This window comes from Anomaloglossus baeobatrachus, chromosome 1, assembly GCF_048569485.1.
Source record: "Anomaloglossus baeobatrachus isolate aAnoBae1 chromosome 1, aAnoBae1.hap1, whole genome shotgun sequence".
Taxonomy (NCBI): domain Eukaryota; kingdom Metazoa; phylum Chordata; class Amphibia; order Anura; family Aromobatidae; genus Anomaloglossus; species Anomaloglossus baeobatrachus.
In genome coordinates this window covers 208315863-208339163 of record NC_134353.1, presented here as the reverse complement: position 1 = coordinate 208339163, position 23301 = coordinate 208315863, and the positions used below count along the sequence as shown (strand labels likewise).

The 23301-nt window shown below is 49.1% G+C and overlaps 1 protein-coding gene across 3 annotated transcripts in view; it reads right to left on the bottom strand.

Annotated features, from left to right (window-relative positions):
- Positions 1–23301, bottom strand: part of SH3D19 (SH3 domain containing 19) — a 217789-nt gene that overhangs the window by 66036 nt on the left and 128452 nt on the right. For 2 of the 3 annotated variants that reach the window (XM_075347906.1, XM_075347891.1), the window contains exons 5-6: positions 20112–20247; positions 2655–2841 (exon numbers count right to left, since the gene is read on the bottom strand). In XM_075347906.1, coding sequence (XP_075204021.1) covers positions 2655–2841; positions 20112–20247 — 323 coding nt within the window. The remainder of the gene's footprint in view (positions 1–2654; positions 2842–20111; positions 20248–23301) is intronic. The other variant, XM_075347899.1, reaches the window with a different exon arrangement.

The following is a 23301-nucleotide window of genomic DNA, read 5'->3' as shown; positions in this document are numbered from 1 at the left end:
CAAAATAGTACAATCTTTTGAGAAATCAATGGTGGTGGTGGGAGGGCAGTTTCAAGAGCTGGACCCCCACCAATTTCTCAAAAGATTGTGCAAAATTGCACAACTGTGCAGGCAGAACAATCAGTTCCTCCACACACAGAGCAGTGTATGGGTCAATAGATAACTTATGGATCTGTACACCACTGCACATGCAGCAGCTAAGGGCTGCTTTTTGATTAGCTGCACTCTTGTGTACAGTGTTTTGTGAAATTGCTCGGGGTCTCAAGACTAAGGCGGGCTTTACAAGTTGCAACATCGCTAGCAATTGCTAGCGACGTCCAGCGCGATAGCACCCGCCCCCATCGCACATGCGATATGTGGTGATTGCTGCTGTAGCGAACATTATCGCTACGGCAGCTTCACACGCATGCATATACCTGGTCGGCGACGTCGCTGTGACCGCCGAACAATCCCTCCTTCAAGGAGGAGGTGCGTTCGGCGTCAGAGCGACGTCCTCGCGACGTCACTAAGCGGCCGGCCAATAGAAGCGGAGGGGCGGAGATGAGCGGAACATAACATCCCGCCCACCTCCTTCCTTCTGCAATGCCGGCGGGACGCAGGTAAGGAGATGTTTGTTGCTCCTGTGGGTTTACACACAGCGATGTGTGTAGCTGCAGGAACGACAAACATTGTACCTGTGGTCTAACTGACATTATTGAAATGAACGACGTTACACAGATCAGCGATATTGTACGCTTCTGTGCTCGTTCATTGTCGCACCTAGGATTTGCACGTTGCGATGTCGCTACCTGCGCCGGATGTGCGTCACTAACGGCGTGACCCTGACGATATATCGGTAGCGATGTCGCAACATGTAAAGCCCCCCTAAAACTTCCATCGATCAACAGCACATTGCAGGGGGCACAATCAATAATAAAAAGAAAAAAAAGATATTGATGAGCGATCCACGGGATAAGTCATTAATCAGTTCAAGACTACACCATTGTCCCCTACTCCTGACCACATGTGGACTAGAGAGCTGTAAAAAAAAACAATGTTCTCTTTTGAATATTCAAATTATTTTTGCATTTTTTGTAATCATTAGGGTCTCATTTTTATAACAGGGGCGAAGTTAGTGACATCGATTTGGATTGGCAGCAGCTCCTACTCTCTCTATACATTCAGTGATCACATGATCATTGGGTTCAGAGGAAGAAACTTTGCAACCACTCCCAATACTATGCATACAGCGCTTGTTTAGCGCTGTGTATACAGCGATTGGAAAGGCAAAGATGGCAATAAATCCACTCTGCCTTCTTTATGGCTCTGTCTGATAGTCGGCTCCCACAGCTGCACAATCTCATTCAACAGCTATACTGTGCAGTTATGTTTTAGAATGTCACTGCAAAGTATAATGCAGGCCACCCCGGTGTTTAAAGTCTATGGGCTGTTTAGAAGTAGAAGTAGTTAAAGGGGTATTCCCATCTCCAAGATCCTCTGCCAATATGTAGTAGGTGTAATAATAATATACTATTATAAGAATAGCACATACCTCCAGTTAGAAATGTAGTTTAGTTCTTCTGATTCACCATGTCACTTACCTTATGTGCATGGCATTGCAGGACCTTAGGTATCCATGGTTATGACTACAAATATAGTGACAGTCAATTGCTAGTGCTCGTAACCTAAGGTCCTGCAATGCCCTGCACATGAGGTAAGCAAAAATAGTGATTCAGAAGTACTATACTACATTTCTAAATGCAGGTATGTGCCAATATTATTATTATTATTATTACACCTACTACATATTAAGATAGGATCTTGGCGATGGGAATACCCCTTTAATATCATATAAACATATGTAGATATGTGGGTTGGGTGCGATACTTGGTACCCCCACCGATTAACTTTTATAAGTCCTAGTGGTGGCTGGATTTAAATACATTGAATAGAGCTATTCAGTGCTGCTCTGTTCAATCTATAGAGGCCGCCGCCGGGGACGGCAGAACAGTTTCTTTTCAACCAGCCTTGCAACAGCCTTGTATTGCCTGTAGAACTTCACGCCCACCTCCTTTCTTCCTCATTGCCGGTGGACGTAGGTAAGGAGATGTTCGTCGTTCCTGCGGTGTCACACATAGCGATGTGTGCTGCCGCAGGAACGACAAACAACATCGCTACGTACGAGACAACGATTTTTGGTGTTTGGACGACCTCTCCAAAACCAACGATTTTTGTCTCTTTTGCGATCGTTTAAGGTCGCTCGTATGTGTTACACGCTGCGATGTCTCTAACGAACACCGTGACCCCGACGATAAATCGTTAGCGATGTCGCAGCGTGTAAAGCACCCTTTAGTTTGAGTATGCAACTAGGGCTTATTTTCGGGGAAACACGGTACTTTCAAAATAGTTTACCTGGCAGTGCAACAAAGTTAATTTGTATTCTTTCCTCCCATGGACCATGGCCTGACTCAGCTGGTGTCTTTAAGGAGAACCAGTACTTTCCCCAGTAACATAAGTTATCAAAGCAAATATAACAATAATGTTACATACCAGAGTTTGAAAGAAAAAAAAAATGTAAAAAAACCCCCCCAATATGTACTGTGTCTTCACAATGATTATTAGGTATATAAGTAATCTTCTATTTAATCATTTGCAATAAACCAAAAGAAACCTACCTGTGGCTTGATCAGAAGTGACCGGCTGATGAATTACATTATTGCCTGGCACTGTATAGTCATCTTCCAAGTGAAAGTCAGTTTGTGTTGCGCATGTGGATGTCCGCCTGGGCTCAACATTAGAATTGCTTGCGACTACTTGCACTTGTGAGATTTCTTTAATTACCTGCTCATAGGATGGTGGCTGCTGGAAACAAGCAAAAAATTATCACAAACTACATTTTTTTAAATTTGTTATGAAACATAAGTTTTTAAAAGGATATTTTTGGTGCTTTTTTTTTTTTTTTTTTTTTTTTATGAAAAACATACTGTATACTAGGTTCATGTGCAGGCCCATTTTGATGAGAACATGTCATATGTACATTCCTATGGGGAGCAAGTCGGAATCACAAAAGTTCTTCAGTTGTAAACTGTACACGTGTTTTTGGCAATAGAGCTCCCTTTAGCCCACTTTGCACAAACATAAGTCCACGGGGACCTTAAAAATACACATTTGCACATATTTTTTCCTTTTTTGTTCATATCAAGATATACACCAAAGATACAGCTTAACCCCTTCAGCCCCGGGGCACTTTCCGTTTTTGTTTTTTGCTCCCCTTCTTCCGAGAGCCGTAACTTTTTTATTTTTCCGTCAATCTTGCCATATGAGGGCTTGTTTTTTGCGGGACAAGTTGTACTTTTAAATGAAACCATAAGTTTTACCATATGGTGTACTGGAAAACAGCAGCAAAAAAATTCCAAATACAGAAAAATTGCAAAAAAAGTGTGATGGCACAATAGTTTTTGGGATGTTTTATTCACGGTGTTCACTATATGGTAAAACTGATGTGTGGGTATGATGCCTGAGGTCGGTGCGAGTTTGTAGACACCAAACATGTATAGGTTTACTTGTATCTAAGGGGTTAAAAAAAATTCACAAGTTTGTCCAATAAAAGTGGCGCACGTTTTGCACCATTTTCTGAAACACGTAGCGTTCTTATTTTTTGGGATCTATGGCTCAGTGACGGCTTATTTTTTGCGTCTCGAGCTGACGTTTCTAATGGTACCATTTTTGCGCAGATGCTACGTTTTGATCGCCTCTTATTGCATTTTGCGTAAAACTTGCGGCGACCAAAAAACATAATTTTGGCGTTTGGAATTTTTTTGCCACTACGCCGTTTACCAATCAGATTAATTGATTTTATATTTTGATAGATCGGGCATTTCTGAACGCGACGATACCAAATATGTGTATATTTATTTATTTTGTAACCCTTTAATTTTCAATGGGGGGAAAGGGGGGTGATTTGAACTTTTAGGTTTTTTTTTTTTTATTTTTTAAAACTTTTTTTAACTTTTTTTTTTATTTTACTAGTCCCCATAGGGGGCTATAGCGATCAGCAATCCGATCGCTATTATCTATCTGCTGATCACAGCTATACAGCTGTAAACAGCAGATACAGTCACTTTGTTTTTCCCTCTGCTCTCGGCCGAGGGAAAACGAAAGTGAAACATCATAGCTGCAGGCGTCATCACATGACCCTGTGCTACGATGGCAACCACCGATAGTCACGTGATCATGCACGTGACTTCCGGTGGGGGCGGCGGTAAGTAAAAAACATGGCCGCGCGCATTTAAATCTTGCTGCCAGACTTTGGCAGCAAGATTTAAGGGGTTAATGGCCGCGGGTGGAGGCGATTCCACCCGCGGCTAGCAGGCACACATGTCAGCTGTTGAAAACAGCTGATATGTGTGCCGACCGCCGCCGCCTGCCCGCGGGAGGGGACGGGGCTTAACGGGACACACTCCATGACGGATATATCCGTCCATGGTCGTGAAGGGGTTAAATATGGCATGAACAGAGCCTAAAAGGTTCACATACATATAAATCGAAATTCTAAAAAAAAATATTCCAGTACTATGCTATCCTGTTTAAGGGCAGCTCAGTATGGGGTCTAGACCCCCCCCAGGTATTTTACATTAAGTATTAAACTCCGTATCTTTTGGTTGTGGAATGCGAGCACAGATGATACATATTCATCTAATTTAATAAGAGGTACATCAGTGATTTACTGTGTGTTTAGTACTATATGCAGGGCCATATTTGGGGTTTTTGCTGCCCTAGGCACTGTCAGTGGTGCCGCCCCCTTCTGATAAATCGGATTAAGGGTATGTGCCCACAGCATTTTGTTTTCAGACAGATCCGCGCTGTAACCCGCCCAAAAACCCCAAACTCTAAATATTAAAGAAATTAACTCATACATTGCAGTGTAAAACGACTTGCTGTCCATATGTTCAGTCTTTGGAGTTTTTTAAGCGCGTCAGGTTTCCTCAGACATGAAGCGGCTGACAGTGACCGGTCCATTATATGGCGGCTGTTGCTTGGATGCCGCTTACTACTTCATTTAAAAAATAAGTAAAATCCAGTAGCTAAAAGATGTTGGAAAAAACAACCAAGAAGCAACAGCAAAAAAAAAAGAAGGGAATTTTGTACTTACCGTAAATTCCTTTTCTTCTAGCTCTTATTGGGAGACCCAGACAATTGGGTGTATAGCTACTGCCTCCGGAGGTCACACAAAGTATTACACTAAAAAGTGTAAGGCCCCTCCCCTTCTGGCTATACACCCCCCGTGGGATCACGGGCTTACTCAGTTTTAGTGCCAAAGCAAGAAGGAGGAAAGCCAATAACTGGTTTAAACAAATTCACTCCGAATAACATCGGAGAACTGCAAACCGTTCAACATGAATAACATGTGTACCCGCAACAAACCAAGAATCCCGAAGGACAACAGGGCGGGTGCTGGGTCTCCCAATAAGAGCTAGAAGAAAAGGAATTTACGGTAAGTACAAAATTCCCTTCTTCTTCAGCGCTCTATTGGGAGACCCAGACAATTGGGACGTTCAAAAGCTGTCCCTGGGTGGGTAAATAAATACCTCTTGATAGGGCTGCAAGACAGCGCTCCCCTACGGGGAGGCCACTGCCGCCTGCAGTACTCTTCTACCTAGGCCGGCATCCGCCGAAGCATAGGTATGCACCTGATAATGTTTGGTGAAAATGTGCAGACTCGACCAGGTAGGTGCCTGGCACACCTGTTGAGCCGTAGCCTGGTGGCTTAATGCCCATGACACACCCACGGCTCTGGTTGAATGGGCCTTCAGCCCTGATGGAACCGGAAGCTCAGCAGAACGGTAGGCTTCAAGAATTGGTTCTTTGAGCCATCGAGCCATGTTGGCTTTAGAAGCCTGCAATCCCTTGCGCGTACCAGCGACAAGGACAAACAGTGCATCAGATCGGCGCATAGGCGCCGTGCGGGAAAAGTAGATTCTGAGTCCTCTGACCAGATCTAACAAATGTAAACCCGTTTCAAACCGGTGAGTCGGATGAGGACAAAATGAAGGTAATGATATATCCTGATTAAGCTGAAACGCGGATACTACCTTAGGGAGAAACTCCTGAATGGAGCGCAACACTACCTAGTCCTGGTGAAACACCAGGAAGGGAGCCTGATATGACAGAGCTGCCAGCTCATACACTCGCCGAAGAAACGTGATCGCCCTAGAAAGGCCACTTTCTGTGACAGGCGAGAAAGGGGAAACTCCCATCAGAGGCTCGAAAGGCGGCTTCTGGAGAGCAACGAGTACCTCGTTCAGATCCCATGGATCTAACGGCCGCTCGTACGGGGGCACAATATGACACTCCCTGTAGCAACGTGCGCACCTTAGGAAGACGTGCTAGACGCTTCTGAAACAACACGGATAGTGCCGAGACTTGCCCTTAAAGGGAGCCGAGCGACCAACCGTTTTCCCGACCAGAGTGCAGGAGGGCAGGCAAAGTAGGCAAAGCCGATGGCCAGGGATACACTCCCTGAGCAAAACACCAAGATAAGAATATCTTCCACGAGTTGTGGAATATTTTGGCAAACCGCGGCTGGCGAGCCCGTCTCATTGTGACCCTGACGTAATGCTCACAGTCGACTGACGGTGAGATGCCACAGATCTCGGTACCACAACCTCCTCGGCCAGTCTGGGGCGACGAGAATAGTGCGGCAGCAATCGGAAGCTGGAACTGCGACCAATCTTGAGCCAAGGCGCCTGTCGCCAGAGCTCCCGCCATGAAAATCGAGACCTTGTAGTTGCCGAGACGCCATGATGTCGACGTCCGTCCTCATCCCGCGGCTACCGATTTCTTGAAGCCAAACGGGAGCAGGGCCCATTCCCCTGCGTCCACGTCCTCGCGACTGAGGAAGACTTGCTTCCTAGTGTTGTACGTCCGGAATGTGTACGCCACCGCTGTGGATAGTCCGACTGAATTCGGTTCTGATTGCATTCCAGCCACTGCAGGAAAGCTTGCAGTGCAAGATACACTGCCCAGAGCTCTAGACCACTGAGTTGAAGAGTGGACTCCTCTGAAGACGGTCTTTGACCGTCTGTGAAAGGGGGACGTTACTGTGTAGGAACATCGACTTCCTTCCCCTTAGCGAAGAATCTTCTAATGATGCGGACGCAGATGAAACTGCGTGAAAAGGCTCGCCTCTGGATGAGGCGCCTCCTTGAAGGAGAGACTGCACCCTCGTCTGTAGTGAACGCTGTTTGTCCAGCGGAATTCACTATCACTGAGAGAGTGTGAAAACTCTATGCCAAGATATGCCAGCGATTGGGTTCAACTTAGAAGAAGTCAAAGACCCCCCCGAAACTCTGGGAAGGGTCCAGCGCCATGTTCAGGTTGTGTTGGCATGCTTCTAAAAGAGAGTGCCTTGACAAGTAGATTGTCCAAGAAAGGGATCACAGAGTGACCGTAAGAGCGCGGGACTGCTCCCACTGCTGCCATGAACTTGGTGAAAACCCGTGGGGCTGTCGCCAGCCGAAGGGTAGGGCTACAAAACGAAATATGCCCGTAGCCAACGCCGGTGCCTTGGAGCAATCGGCACGTGGAGATAAGCATCCTAATGTCTATGGATGTTAGGAAAAACTCTTTGAGACAGTGAGGCAATGACGGAGCGGAGTGATTCCCTCCGGAACCGCCTGGTTGTCACGTGCTTGTTAAGCAGTTTAAATTCCAGAACGGGACGGAAGGAGCCGTCCTATCTTGGCACCACGACCAGGTCGAAGCAAAAGGCGTAACTGGTTCCTGAAGAGGAACAGGGATTACCACTCGTCCTGCCTGCAGAAGAGCCTCGGCTCGGTCGGAGAGGTAGTTTGAGACAAACTGACTCTCTCTCACAGGCCTTTGACCTGTGGTAGGTAAATGTCGCTAAAGCGGGGGAGTCTGCTCCCCGCGGTTGCGGAGTGAGAGGGCTGAAAATTATGAGAAAAAAACGCTTTGGTAGCGATTCCTCCGGCTGCCTTCCCCGGGCGTACTTGAGCCTGCTAGGAATCTATGCCCTTCTGGGCCTTTTGAGTCGTTTTGGACAGTTGAATGAATTCATTCAACCCTTACCAACAGACTATCACTAGATAAAGGCAACCTGGTTAAGCACTTTGTTGGAAGAAGCATCTGATCCAATCTGTTAACCACTAGGCTCTGCGTAAAAAATACGGAGATGGCCGATGCCACCGACGTCCGGCTCGTAGAGTCTCGGACAGCCTTAACAGCATGGTTCGCCATGCGGCGATTGCGAGATTAAAGACGCTGCTGAGACCGAGATGTACCGGTGACAGCGTCCCTCTGCGCAACACTAGCTGAAATAGCTTGGAGTGCCTTCACGGCTGCGACTGCCGGAGCAACCGACCTGCCGATAGCTTCATAGACAGATTGCGGCCAGAACCTATCTATCTGTCAATGGCATTTTGACGTGAAGCCCCATCCACCACTACAACTATAGATCCAGCTGCAAGCCTGGAGATCGGGAGATCCACATTTGGACCTGGGCTAGCGCTTGTCCAATCAGGGAGGAGAGTGTCTCATTAATACGGTCGGAGAACGCTTATCGTGAAAAGCGTTGCGTTTCTGGACTGCATCTCTAGGATCAGAGGGCCAGACGAGTACGCAATTGCTTGCGATATTAGAAAAGAGATCTCCCCTGCTGTGAAGCTGACTCTTTCACTGATGGAGTCGAGGGCTATTCCCAGCGAGCCTGCTTAGGCCCTCTTGAACTGACGTCCGTGTCGGAGCCTGCCCCCTGGGACGCGTGAAAACCACCCTGGAGCCTTGAGCTGCTCCTCAAATCATGGTGGCCAGGGGCATTGCAACTATATTGCCCAAGGTCTGCGTGGGCTGCCAGACTGTAAGATGTCAGCCATAGTCACAGCCAATATAACAGCGGAAAGAAACTGCAATTTCGTCCCTGTCTCTGGACAGGAAGCACAGGTGGTTCTTTTAACCACATATAGCCGAAAACCCCGGTCAAGCAATTGCCCGCACTGGGGTCCTAGACTCGTATTACATGCAGTACAAGCAACATATAAAGTCCTCATTGGCCTTTTCTTTTTCTGCTGTTGTTGTCTAGCTATCTAAGCGCATAGCCTAGGATAGCGACCGTACAGTGAATAGTCATACAAGCATGAAGTACAAATAAACACTTCAGCTCATGTAGTACACGCAGCATTGAAAACTTGTGGCTTGGCACATTAGCTCTTCTGCTGCTGTTGTCTATTTATCCAGGAGCATGAGACAAGGATAGCGACATACAGTGAATGTATAGCATACAAGCACGAAGTACAAGTAAACACTTCAGCACCTGTAGTACCCGCAGCATTGAAAACTTGTGGCTTGGCACATTAGCTCTTCTGCTGCTATTGTCTATATATCTAGGAGTATGAGACAAGGATAGCGACATACAGTGAATGTATAGCATACAAGCCTGAAGTACAAGTAAACACTTCAGCACATGTAGTACACGCAGCATTGAAACTTGTGGCTTAGCACATTAGGCCTTCTGCTGCTATTGTCTATATATCTAGGAGTATGAGACAAGGATAGCGACATACAGTGAGTGTATCGCATACAAACATGACAGTAAACACTGCCAGCACATGCAAATGAAGCAGCCTTGCAAGCTTGTGCCTTGGCACCACTGCTCTACTGCTGCTGTTGTCTAGTTAACTAGGAGCATGAGGCAAGGATAGCGACATACAGGAAATGTATAGCAGACAAGCATGACAGAAAACACTGCAGTACAAGCAAATCAAGCAGCATTGAGAGCCTGTGCCTTGGCAGCCTTGCCTTACTGCTGCTATTGTCTGTTTAACTAGGTGCATTAGCCAAGAAAAACGACATATAGTGCATGTATAGCATGACAATAAACCCAATTGCAGCACCTGCAAACGAAGCGGCAATGAAAGCTTGTGCCTTGGCACTTTGCTGTTGCCAAATCTGCCAACAAACACTGCAGACTAATCATTGAACACTTGTCTAGCCATCTAGGAGAGTATGCCCAGAATAGCGACAGTACAGTGCTGCATCGCATATCCGCACACAGTTCAAAAGCCCACATCAGTATTAGTGGGACCAGTACTGCCTATCGCCCGCCCAGCGCGAGTATGAGGTCGCTCAAAAACCTGTGCCTGGTTCCGTTCTCCCAGAGTGGAAACCATAATGGCTGCCGGCTTCTCTTCCACGTCCTGTGCAGAGGGGCGGGCCGTGGGCGAGCCCCAGCCAAGAGCGGGAACCCGGCATCTCACTGTGTTCAGTGAGAGGGGGCTGGAGAATGCAAAGCAGACTCCAGCTCCCTGCGCTGAGATCTGTACAGCGTCCCGCCCCTCCTCTGACTGGCAGGGCTGGGGGCGGGAACGAAGCGGTGCCAGGCCTCAGAAGCCGGGGACTAAAGTTACAGGCGCCCCCGCCGTAAAAGCGCGGCCGGCGCCAAGTCCCCGGCGCACTACAAGTCACATCAGCGCCGCCGCCGTATGAGCGGTCGGCGCAAGTTCCTAAACATGACCCGTCGCTCAGCCATGGCTGCAGCAACATAAGCCCATCACTAATGTCCCCGGCGCACTATAACGCCCAGCAAGCCCGGAGCGTGCTGTGCTTGCCGGGGACACCGAGTACCTGACCGATGCAGGGCCTTGTCCCTGATAGTACTCGTGCTCCACATCCATCAGGTTCTTCTGGGTCTGTGGATGGAGCCCGGCCTCAGGGCTTGGAGGCCGACAGATCCCACTTCCACAGGGCCCTCCAAGGGGATGTGGAAGGAAAACAGCATGTGGGGCTCCGGCCTCTGTACCAGCAATAGGTACCTCAACCTTGCAACACCATCTGGTGAGAAGGGAGCATGCTGGGGACACTATATGTGTCCTCTTTTCTTCCATCCGAGATAGTCAGCAGCTACTGCTGACTATACAATGTGGAGCTATGCGTGGATGTATGACCTCCTTCGCACACAAAGCTAAAACTGAGTAAGCCCGTGATCCCACGGGGGGTGTATAGCCAGAAGGGGAGGGGCCTTACACTTTTTAGTGTAATACTTTGTGTGACCTCCGGAGGCAGTAGCTATACACCCAATTGTCTGGGTCTCCCAATAGAGCGCTGAAGAAATATATATTTGCTTCAGGATAAAATGATGACTGTCCTGAAGCGTATTCTGTCTGAATAATTCCGGGGGTTCACAGACATCTACAAGACGTGTGCACATGCCCTGATAGAGCCCAGAGCCTTCAGATAGTAGTTAAGACCTACATACACATTAACCTAAAGTGGTCTAATCCCGCCAATATCGACGGGTTCTGCTGACAGCCCAATGTGTATGGGGGCTCTAACTTCTGATTTCGGGGGGAATAAGGATCCAGCATGTCTGATTACGGAGTGTAGATCCTATTATCCTCTAAATGATAAGCTGCTGCCGGAGATGTCCAGCAGCGGCTCTAATAAAGAACACAGAAACACTTGACAGAATGAGTGCTCCTGTATATGGGAGAGCTGAGCAAGATAGCTGCCGGCCTAAAAATCAGCCTATAGTGTATGGGGGCTTTAGTCTCTTATTTATTAGGCTGACAGACATGCAGATAGCTGTATTTTTAGTCCAGCACGCTGACCTTATGTTTTAGGATCAAGACTGATAAGGTCAAGATTACAACAGCTACATGACTATCACCAGAACCATCATCAGTACAGTAATACATAACTAAAACCACCCTAAATACAAGAATACGTAACCAAAACCACAGTTAGTACAGTAATACATCAACAGAACTACTGTCAATACAGTAATATCACCAAAACCACCCTAAATACAATAATACATCACCAAACCCACCCTAAAGACAATAAGGCATCACCAAAACCACCATCAGTACATGAATACATTGCCAACTTCGTACAGCAATCAAGTGCAGTGTCAGGTTAGACCCATATACATATATGTATTCCATTAACGTACAACTCTTAGTATGTCCTTAACAATGGTAAGGAGATGCTGGTAGTTGTTACCAGCCATCATTAGACTGTGGACCATATAAGAACCACAATACTGATTAGTCCCAGGCAGTAGACTTAACTTTTGGAGGAGATCTTATATGTTTAGGTCCATTAATTCTGAGATTAGTAGGGCAGAGGTGGGCTCAGTAGGGAGAAGGGGCCTTGAGACCCCCAACAATTGCTCAAAAGACCTTTTAAGTGCACAGCTCAGGAGACAGGACTATGAAATTTTACCACCGGAATTCATTCTGTCTGCATGTTCTGGTTCTCGGAAAAACTCGGGGCCACGGTAGTCGGACCCCCAGCGATTGGAAAGTTATTCCCCATCCCAAGGATAGGGGGTAAGTTTCCAATGTGAGAAAACCCCTTTAAAGCATTGACTGATTCCAGCAATGTGTCACTTACTGAGCTGTTTGCTGTCATTTTCTCTGCTGCAGATCTTGCAGTTATACAGAGCTCATGAATATGCTGGACTACCTGCAGCACACCAAGATTAAGGAAAACAGAGCAGTGTATATGGGCTTCATTAGGAGTGAAAGGCAACAACTTCAATAGGTATGCACAAATAAGAAGAAACAGAAGTCTTTAAATTTGCCTAAGTATCTGTATATCCTATGGTCAATAATTAGCGATAATAAAACTTTGTGCACTATAGCGTTTATTAGACACAAGGTCCATGGGATATAGAATATAATAAAACACAGGACAGGATTTGACAATGACAGGCGAATAATCCCCATGTGGGGCCACATGCGATCTCCCCCTGTTGGTAAGCTCCCTGTACTGCGATCTCCCCCTGTTGGTAAGCTCCCTGTACTGCGATCTCCCCCTGTTGGTAAGCTCCCTGTACTGCGATCTCCCCGTTGGTAAGCTCCCTGTACTGCGATCTCCCCCTGTTGGTAAGATCCCTGTATTGCGATCTCCCCCTGTTGGTAAGCTCCCTGTACTGCGATCTCCCCCTGTTGGTAAGCTCCCTGTACTGCGATCTCCCCCTGTTGGTAAGCTCCCTGTATTGCGATCTCCCCCTGTTGGTAAGCTCCCTGTATTGCGATCTCCCCCTGTTGGTAAGCTCCCTGTATTGCGATCTCCCCCTGTTGGTACGCTCCCTGTACTGCGATCTTCCCCTGTTGGTAAGCTCCCTGTACTGCGATCTCCCCCTGTTGGTAAGCTCCCTGTACTGCAATCTCCCCTGTTGGTAAGCTCCCTGTATTGCGATCTCCCCCTGTTGGTAAGCTCCCTGTACTGCGATCTCCCCCTGTTGGTACGCTCCCTGTACTGCGATCTCCCCCTGTTGGTACGCTCCCTGTACTGCGATCTCCCCCTGTTGGTACGCTCCCTGTATTGCGATCTCCCCCTGTTGGTAAGCTCCCTGTACTGCGATCTCCCCCTGTTGGTAAGCTCCCTGTACTGCGATCTCCCCCTGTTGGTAAGCTTCCTGTACTGCGATCTCCCCCTGTTGGTAAGCCCCCTGTACTGCGATCTCCCCCTGTTGGTAAGCTCCCTGTACTGCGATCTCCCCCTGTTGGTAAGCTCCCTGTACTGCGATCTCCCCCTGTTGGTAAGCTCCCTGTACTGCGATCTCCCCCTGTTGGTAAGCCCCCTGTACTGCGATCTCCCCCTGTTGGTAAGCTCCCTGTACTGTGATCTCCGCCTGTTGGTAAGCTCCCTGTACTGCGATCTCCCCCTGTTGGTAAGCTCCCTGTACTGCGATCTCCCCCTGTTGGTAAGCCCCCTGTACTGCGATCTCCCCCTGTTGGTAAGCTCCGTGTACTGCGATCTCCCCCTGTTGGTAAGCTCCCTGTACTGCGATCTCCCCCTGTTGGTAAGCTCCCTGTACTGCGATCTCCCCCTGTTGGTAAGCTCCCTGTACTGCGATCTCCCCCTATTGGTAAGCCCCCTATACTGCGATCTCCCCCTGTTGGTAAGCTCCCTGTACTGCGATCTCCCCCTGTTGGTAAGCTCCCTGTACTGCGATCTCCCCCTGTTGGTAAGCTCCCTGTACTGCGATCTCCCCCTGTTGGTAAGCTCCCTGTATTGCGATTTCCCCCTGTTGGTAAGCTCCCTGTACTGCGATCTCCCCCTGTTGGTAAGCTCCCTGTACTGCGATCTCCCCCTGTTGGTAAGCTCCCTGTACTGCGATCTCCCCCTGTTGGTAAGCTCCTTGTACTGCGATCTCCCCCTGTTGGTAAGCCCCCTGTACTGCGATCTCCGCCTGTTGGTAAGCTCCCTGTACTGCGATCTCCCCCTGTTGGTAAGCCCCCTGTACTGCGATCTCCCCCTGTTGGTAAGCTCCCTGTACTGCGATCTCCCCCTGTTGGTAAGCTCCCTGTATTGCGATTTCCCCCTGTTGGTAAGCTCCCTGTACTGCGATCTCCCCCTGTTGGTAAGCTCCCTGTACTGCGATCTCCCCCTGTTGGTAAGCTCCCTGTACTGCGATCTCCCCCTGTTGGTACGCTCCCTGTACTGCGATCTCCCCCTGTTGGTAAGCTCCTGTACTGCGATCTCCCCCTGTTGGTACGCTCCCTGTACTGCGATCTCCCCCTGTTGGTAAGCTCCCTGTACTGCGATCTCCCCCTGTTGGTAAGCTCCTTGTACTGCGATCTCCCCCTGTTGGTAAGCCCCCTGTACTGCGATCTCCGCCTGTTGGTAAGCTCCCTGTACTGCGATCTCCCCCTGTTGGTAAGCCCCCTGTACTGCGATCTCCCCCTGTTGGTAAGCTCCCTGTACTGCGATCTCCCCCTGTTGGTAAGCTCCCTGTATTGCGATTTCCCCCTGTTGGTAAGCTCCCTGTACTGCGATCTCCCCCTGTTGGTACGCTCCCTGTACTGCGATCTCCCCCTGTTGGTAAGCTCCTGTACTGCGATCTCCCCCTGTTGGTACGCTCCCTGTACTGCGATCTCCCCCTGTTGGTAAGCTCCTGTACTGCGATCTCCCCCTGTTGGTACGCTCCCTGTACTGCGATCTCCCCCTGTTGGTAAGCTCCCTGTACTGCGATCTCCCCCTGTTGGTAAGCTCCTTGTACTGCGATCTCCCCCTGTTGGTAAGCCCCCTGTACTGCGATCTCCGCCTGTTGGTAAGCTCCCTGTACTGCGATCTCCCCCTGTTGGTAAGCCCCCTGTACTGCGATCTCCCCCTGTTGGTAAGCTCCCTGTACTGCGATCTCCCCCTGTTGGTAAGCTCCCTGTATTGCGATTTCCCCCTGTTGGTAAGCTCCCTGTACTGCGATCTCCCCCTGTTGGTACGCTCCCTGTACTGCGATCTCCCCCTGTTGGTAAGCTCCTGTACTGCGATCTCCCCCTGTTGGTACGCTCCCTGTACTGCGATCTCCCCCTGTTGGTAAGCTCCTGTACTGCGATCTCCCCCTGTTGGTACGCTCCCTGTACTGCGATCTCCCCCTGTTGGTAAGCTCCCTGTACTGCGATCTCCCCCTGTTGGTAAGCTCCCTGTACTGCGATCTCCCCCTGTTGGTAAGCTCCTTGTACTGCGATCTCCCCCTGTTGGTAAGCCCCCTGTACTGCGATCTCCGCCTGTTGGTAAGCTCCCTGTACTGCGATCTCCCCCTGTTGGTAAGCCCCTTGTACTGCGATCTCCCCCTGTTGGTAAGCTCCCTGTATTGCGATTTCCCCCTGTTGGTAAGCTCCCTGTACTGCGATCTCCCCCTGTTGGTAAGCTCCCTGTACTGCGATCTCCCCCTGTTGGTAAGCTCCCTGTACTGCGATCTCCCCCTGTTGGTAAGCTCCCTGTACTGCGATCTCCCCCTGTTGGTAAGCTCCTGTACTGCGATCTCCCCCTGTTGGTACGCTCCCTGTACTGCGATCTCCCCCTGTTGGTACGCTCCCTGTACTGCGATCTCCCCCTGTTGGTAAGCTCCTGTACTGCGATCTCCCCCTGTTGGTACGCTCCCTGTACTGCGATCTCCCCCTGTTGGTAAGCTCCCTGTACTGCTAGCCAGTGCTGTTGTGGTTCTCCATGGCTCACCGTTTTTCTAGCCTCTGATTATCTGACTGGTCAGTACACTGCTGTAAGTAAAGGCTGGTAGTTGTTTCATGTATAAGCTTGGTTCTATCACTCAGCACTTTGTATATCAGGGAGATAATATATGAATTACCCTGCATGTGGCCTGTCATTGTCAAATCCTGTCCTGTGTTTTATTATATTCTATACCCCATGGACCTTGTGTCTAATAAAACTTTTTATGTGCACTATAGCGTTTATTATCGCTAATTATTGACCATAGGATATACAGATACTTAGGCAAATGTAAAGACTTCTGTTTCTTCTTATTTGTGCATACCTATTGAAGTTGTTACCTTTCACTCCTAATGAAGCCCATATACACTGCTCTGTTTTCCTTAATCTTGGTGTGCTGCAGGTAGTCCAGCATATTCATGAGCTCTGTATAACTGCAAGATCTGCAGCAGAGAAAATGACAGCAAACAGCTCAGTAAGTGACACATTGCTGGAATCAGTCAATGCTTTAAAGGGGTTTTCTCACATTGGAAGCTTACCCCCTATCCTTGGGATGGGGAATAACTTTCCAATCGCTGGGGGTCCGACTACCGTGGCCCCGAGTTTTTCCGAGAACCAGAACATGCAGACAGAATGGATTCCGGGAGTAAAATATTTCTGCAGCACACCAAGTAGTCCTGAAATGATAACTACTGCTGATTAAACAGTGATTTTATCAAAACTACACTAAGCAGCCCAGTAAGTGACAACACTGGAATCAGGATCTCTGCCCCTACATTATGCTGCTCTCAAATTAGGTGGCAAAAACCTGGTGACAGACTCATAATTCTCCTCACTAAAGAGTAACCACCCTAACTAAGCCCAAGGTTGTGCCCAAGAATAAATAATTGCCCATCACTGAGCTCACTGCACAAAAAATGACCTCACACCGTGTCACTTATAGTATACGGCCTCCACATTCTCTCCTATAACATTTCCACTACACTGCCCCCTCAAATGAAAACCCCACTGTCCTCACCACTGAAATATACCCTCCAGACCTTCCTCACTTATGAACTATGACCTCCACTGTCCCCACCTCTCCATGCAGCCCCCACTTCACTGTCCCCCTCATGATGTCCCCACTCTATAATGAGCCTTATGCTTCGCATTCTGCATACTGACCCCTCCCAGGCTCCTAACTGAGCGCTCCCCATGCTGCCCCTTCTCCATATCAAGCCCCCTCCATACCAAGCCCACCATGGTTCCCCTTCCATACCGAGCACCCCCCATGCTTCCCCATTCTCCATACCACGCCTCCCCCCATGCTACCCCATTCTCCATACCATGCCTCTCATTCTCAATACTGCAACTCCCATTTGCTATACTGTCCACCACCCTCATTTTCCCTTCCCCCCCCCATTTTCCCATTCTGCTCCATCCCCCATGCTGCGCCCCCACATCATGCTCCATCCTCCATGTTGCACCCCCACATGATGCTTCATCCCCCCATCCTCCATGTTGCACCCCCACATCATACTTCATCCCCCCATCCTCCATGTTGTGCCCCCACATCATGCTTCATTCCCCCCATCCTCCATGTTGTGCCCCCACATCATGCTTCATTCCCCCCCATCCTCCCACATCATGCTTCATCCCTCCCATGTTGTGCCCCCACATCATGCTTCATTCCCTCCCATCCTCCATGTTGTGCCCCCACATCATGCTTCATCCCCCCCATCCTCAATGTTGTGCCCCCACATCATGCTTCACCCCCCCATCCTCCATGTTGTGCCCCCACATCATGCTTCACCCCCCCATCCTCCATGTTGTGCCCCCACATCATGCTTCACCCCCCCATCCTCCATGTTGTGCCCCCACATCATGCTTCATCCCCCCACCATCCTCCATGTTGCGCTCCCACATCATGCTTCATCCCCCCCACCATCCTCCATGTTGCGCTCCCACATCATGCTTCATCCCCCCCATCCTCCATGTTGTGCGCCCACATTATGCTTCACCCCCCCCATCCTCCATGTTGTGCCCCCACATCATGCTTCACCCCCCCATCCTCCATGTTGTGCCCCCACATCATGCTTCATCCCCCCACCATCCTCCATGTTGTGCCCCCACATCATGCTTCATCCCCCCACCATCCTCCATGTTGCGCTCCCACATCATGCTTCACCCCCCCCATCCTCCATGTTGTGCCCCCACATCATGCTTCACCCCCCCATCCTCAATGTTGTGCCCCCACATCATGCTTCACCCCCCCCATCCTCCATGTTGTGCCCCCACATCATGCTTCACCCCCCCATCCTCCATGTTGTGCCCCCACATCATGCTTCATCCCCCCACCATCCTCCATGTTGCGCTCCCACATCATGCTTCATCCCCCCACCATCCTCCATGTTGCGCTCCCACATCATGCTTCATTCCCCCCATCCTCCATGTTGTGCGCCCACATCATGCTTCACCCCCCCATCTTCCATGTTGTGCCCCCACATCATGCTTCACCCCCCCATCCTCCATGTTGTGCCCCCACATCATACTTCACCCCCCCATCTTCAATGTTGTGCCCCCACATCATGCTTCACCCCCCCATCCTCCATGTTGTGCCCCCACATCATGCTTCACCCCCCCATCCTCCATGTTGTGCCCCCACATCATGCTTCATTCCCCCCATCCTCCATGTTGTGCCCCCACATCATGCTTCATCCCCCCCATCCTCCATGTTGTGCCCCCACATCATGCTTTATCCCCCCCATGTTGCGCCCCCACATCATGCTTCACCCCCCTCATCCTCCATGTTGTGCCCCCACATCATGCTTCATCCCCCCAATCCTCCATGTTGTGCCCCCACATCATGCTTCATCTCCCCACCATCCTCCATGTTGTGCCCCCACATCATGCTTCGTCCCCCCACCATCCTCCATGTTGCGCCCCCACATCATGCTTCATCCCCCCCCATCCTCCATGTTGCGCCCCCACATCATGTTCCGGCCCCCCCCATCCTCCATGTTGCGCCCCCACATCATGTTCCGTCCCCCCCCATCCTCCATGTTGCGCCCCCACATCATGTTCCATCCCCTCATCCTCCATGTTGCGCCCCCACATCATGTTCCATCCCCTCATCCTCCATGTTGCGCCCCCACATCATGTTCCATCCCCTCATCCTTTGCGCGCCCCCCCGGGTTGCTTGTTCGGCGCTGTCTTCGGCTGTAAAGCGCTTACCTGCTCCAGGCTGCATCTCCCATTCTCCACGGTGGCGGGGGCAGCAGGATCTGACATATTACTCGGCGGCGGTTACATCTCCCGTCCTCCTCTGCGCGGCGCTGCCTCACGCTGCTGTGACCTCTGCACAGTGAGCGCACGGCAGCACGTCGGGGCGGGGAGCTGATTCCAGCTCCTCTGACCCCGGAAGTGCCGGCACGCTCACGGTTTCATTTATAGACGCGACTATAAATGACTGCGGCGCCCCCTCCCTCCTCCAAAAAGGCGTCGGATTTAATAGTTTGGAGGAGGGAGGAAGATTTAAAAAAAAAAAATAAAAATTAAAGTTTTGGTCTGGGCGCCGCCCCCCTGGAAGGCGCCGCCCCAGGCACGTGCCCTCAAGTGCCTAATGGCAAATACGGCCCTGACTATATGTATAAATCATAAAGAGTTCTCTTATTTTTCATTGTTAGGAATACTTCCCTCGCCCCCGATTCCTTCCCATTTTCTCCAATAATATTCTTCTAATAAGACGTTACCTCATTTACCCTTATTCCCCCCCCCCCCATAAATTGGAAGTATGTATCTGTAATCTCTGTGTTAGAAAAAAAAATCTAATAAAAATATGTTGTACCAGTATGGGGTCTAGACTTTTTGACTATTAATGAATACATGAGTATAGGGTTCAGGAGTCTCCTGTGGGCATTACTCCCCATCATGCAGTGAAAACAGGGCTGCCATGTATCTCTATGTATACACAACCCATCAAAATCTAGTGACAAGGATGGGGAACACTTTTCTCTTGAATACAGGAGACTCAGAACTGCAAGTTAGTTCTAGTCATTAACAGCGACTATTTGGTGTACCTGTCCCCATGCCATGCTGCCCAAAAAAATCAGACAGATCAGGCCTACAGCCACTAAAGGATACAAAACAGACTGATAAATTAATAAAGCATTGCTTACCTCAGGGTGATGGGAGTCACTAGGCCTCCACTGTGGTGGAGGCGGTGGAGGGAATCCTAAGCCCCCAGGCGGACCACCATGGAACCAAGATCCAGGACCAATCGGCTCCGCAGCAACAATAGTGATCTCGGGACGTCTGGTGAAACAAGAATTCAAGGCATGTAATAGGAACATATACCACAACATACAAAACATCTCATAAAATATTTATTACATATTTGGACTTCACAACCAGTCATATCGAATATCAGACATGACCTGTTTTTTTCCCCCATAAATTCTACAAGAAAGCAATTAACTGTCCTTTAGGCTATTTACTACAAAAAAAATGGAACAAAATGGAAGCTTGTTACTATAACGACTAGTCAGTACAAAATCCAGATAAAGGAATCACAGAAGTTAACTGCGATCTTCTGCTTTCTGCACAAATCTGGAAGATCCAGTATAGGTAACTGGTTGTATTATAAAGCTGTATAATTGGATGGTGTTTCCTTCGGATTACTGGTCCTATGGGGGAGCAATGTAGGGATTTGTTAGCTGGTGAAATAAAAAAAAAAAAAAATAAAAATTAAAAAAAATCCATAAAGTCAGTGTGAAAACATTAGTTTTGTTTTATGAAAACCAGTAACTATTCCTGGTCACATTGAAGCATAGTTAAAAAAGCTTTCTATCCATTAACTAAATGTCTGCAGTCGCCACAGATGGCACACTGTCAGAATTCAGCAACGTGCAGACTGTCAAGATTGCGATCTACTTGTTGATCGAGCAGGCAATCACATAACTGCAAGTAAATACCTCCAATTAGAAATGTAGTATAGTTCTCCTAATATAGTCATGTCTCTTACCTCATGTGCAGGGCATTGCAGCTTAGGTATCCATGGTTATGACCACAACTAACTGTCACTCAGTGGTCGTAACCATGGAACCTAAGCTGCAATGGCATGCACATGAGGCAAACAACATAGCCAATTTGGAGTACTATACGACATTTCTAATTGGAGGTATTTGCTAATATTATTATACCTACTACATATCGGGATAGGAGCTTGCAGTTGGGAATACTCCTTTAAACCTTGCATAAACGGCTTTTCTCTAGATTCCTTTAGAAGTGAATCTGTCACCATGAACATGCAGTCCAATCTGCAGGCACTGTGTGTGTTGCAGATCAGGGGGAGCTGAGAAGGCCAATGTATCTAGTTTTGTGAGACAAATAATTTAATCAGTGATCTCTGTATAAGGGTCTCTACAGAGAAAGCTGTCAATCACTGATAAGCCCGCCCACCGGACAGAAAATCCCAGAATGTAAGGTTTTCCATCTATTACAAGAGTCTTATCATTAACGTACGCATGTAGTAGAACGGTATAGATGTGTACAAGATTTCGTAACCCCCAGGAAATGATTATAGAGCTTGTCCACACTAAAGCTGGGTTTACACACTGCAACATCGCAAACGACATCGCTGTAATGTCACCGGTTTTGTGACGTTACAGCGACCTCCCCAGCGACATTAGCGCGATCAGCTGAGCTGTCACTGAGGTTACCCGCGGCCACCGCTGGATCCACCGCTGGATCCAGGTAACCTCAGTGACAGCTCAGCCGATCACACGGCTCTCTTCATTAGCTGCGTGCAGGTGACAGGAGCGGCTGTGTCTTCTGCTGCTCCTGTCACCTGCATGCAGCAGAGCTGGATGCGACGCTGGAGGACCGTGGATTATGCCGGACAAGGAGGGCTTTGTTGTGGGTAATAAATTGGTAATGAGGGAATGTGTTTGTGTTTTTAATTTCTAATAAAGGATTTTTTCGGGTGTGTGTGTGTTTATTTACTGTCACTTACAGATTAATCATGGAAGGAATCTCGGGGAGACGCCTGACATGATTAATCTAGGACTTATTGGCAGCTATTGGCTGCCAATAACTCCTTATTACCCCGATTTGCCAACGCACCAGGGCAAATCGGGAAGAGCCGGGTACAGTCCCAGAACTGTCGCATCTAATGTATGCGGCAATTCTGGGCGTCTGCTGGCTGATATTGTTAGGCTGGGGGGCTCCCCATAACGTGGGGCTCCCCATCCTGAGAATACCAGCCTGCAGCCGTATGGCTTTATCTGGCTGGTATTAAAATAGGGGGGACCGCACGCCGGATTTTTTAATTATTTATTTATTTATTTTACCGCATAGTATAGACACGCCCACCGGCTGCTGTGATTTGGTGCAGTGACACAGCTGTCACTCAGCGTGTGGGCGTGTCCCACTGCAACCAATCACATTTGCCGGTGGGCGGGGAAAGCAGGGAATACGAGATTGTTTAATGAGCGGCCGGCTTTTTCAAAAAAGGAAAAGCCGCCGGAGCAGTGTGAACGCCGTGCAGCGCCGGTGATCGCGGATCGGTGAGTATGAGAGAGGGGGGGAAATCACCAGCAAATGAGGTGAGTAACGCGATCAGCTGAGCTGTCACTGAGGTTACCCGCGGCCACCGCTGCATCCACCGCTGGATCCAGGTAACCTCAGTGACAGCTCAGCCGATCACACGGCTCTCTTCATTAGCTGCGTGCAGGTGACAGGAGCGGCTGTGTCTTCTGCTGCTCCTGTCACCTGCATGCAGCAGAGCTGGATGCGACGCTGGAGGACCGTGGATTACGCCGGACAAGGAGGGCTTTGTTGTGGGTAATAAATTGGTAATGAGGGAATTTGTTAGTGTTTTTTATTTCTAATAAAGGATTTTTCGGGTGTGTGTTTTTTAACTGTAATTTACAGATTAATCATGGAAGGTATCTCGGGGTGACGCCTGACATGATTAATCTTGGACTTATTGGCAGCTATGGGCTGCCAATAACTCCTTATTACCCCGATTTGCCAACGCACCAGGGCAAATCGGGAAGAGCCGGGTACAGTCCCAGATCTGTCGCATCTAATGTATGGGGCAATTCTGGGCGTCTGCTGGCTGATATTGTTAGGCTGGGGGGCTCCCCATAACGTGGGGCTCCCCATCCTGAGAATACCAGCCTGCAGCCGTATGGCTTTATCTGGCTGGTATTAAAATAGGGCGGGACCGCACGCCGGATTTTTTAATTATTTATTTATTTACACGGCACACAGAGCCGCGCGGCATTAAATGAAGTCGGGTGAAGTTCACCTGCTTTTTTGACACGTCCCCAACGACCAGCTAGTCGCTCTGCAGGTCCGGATCGC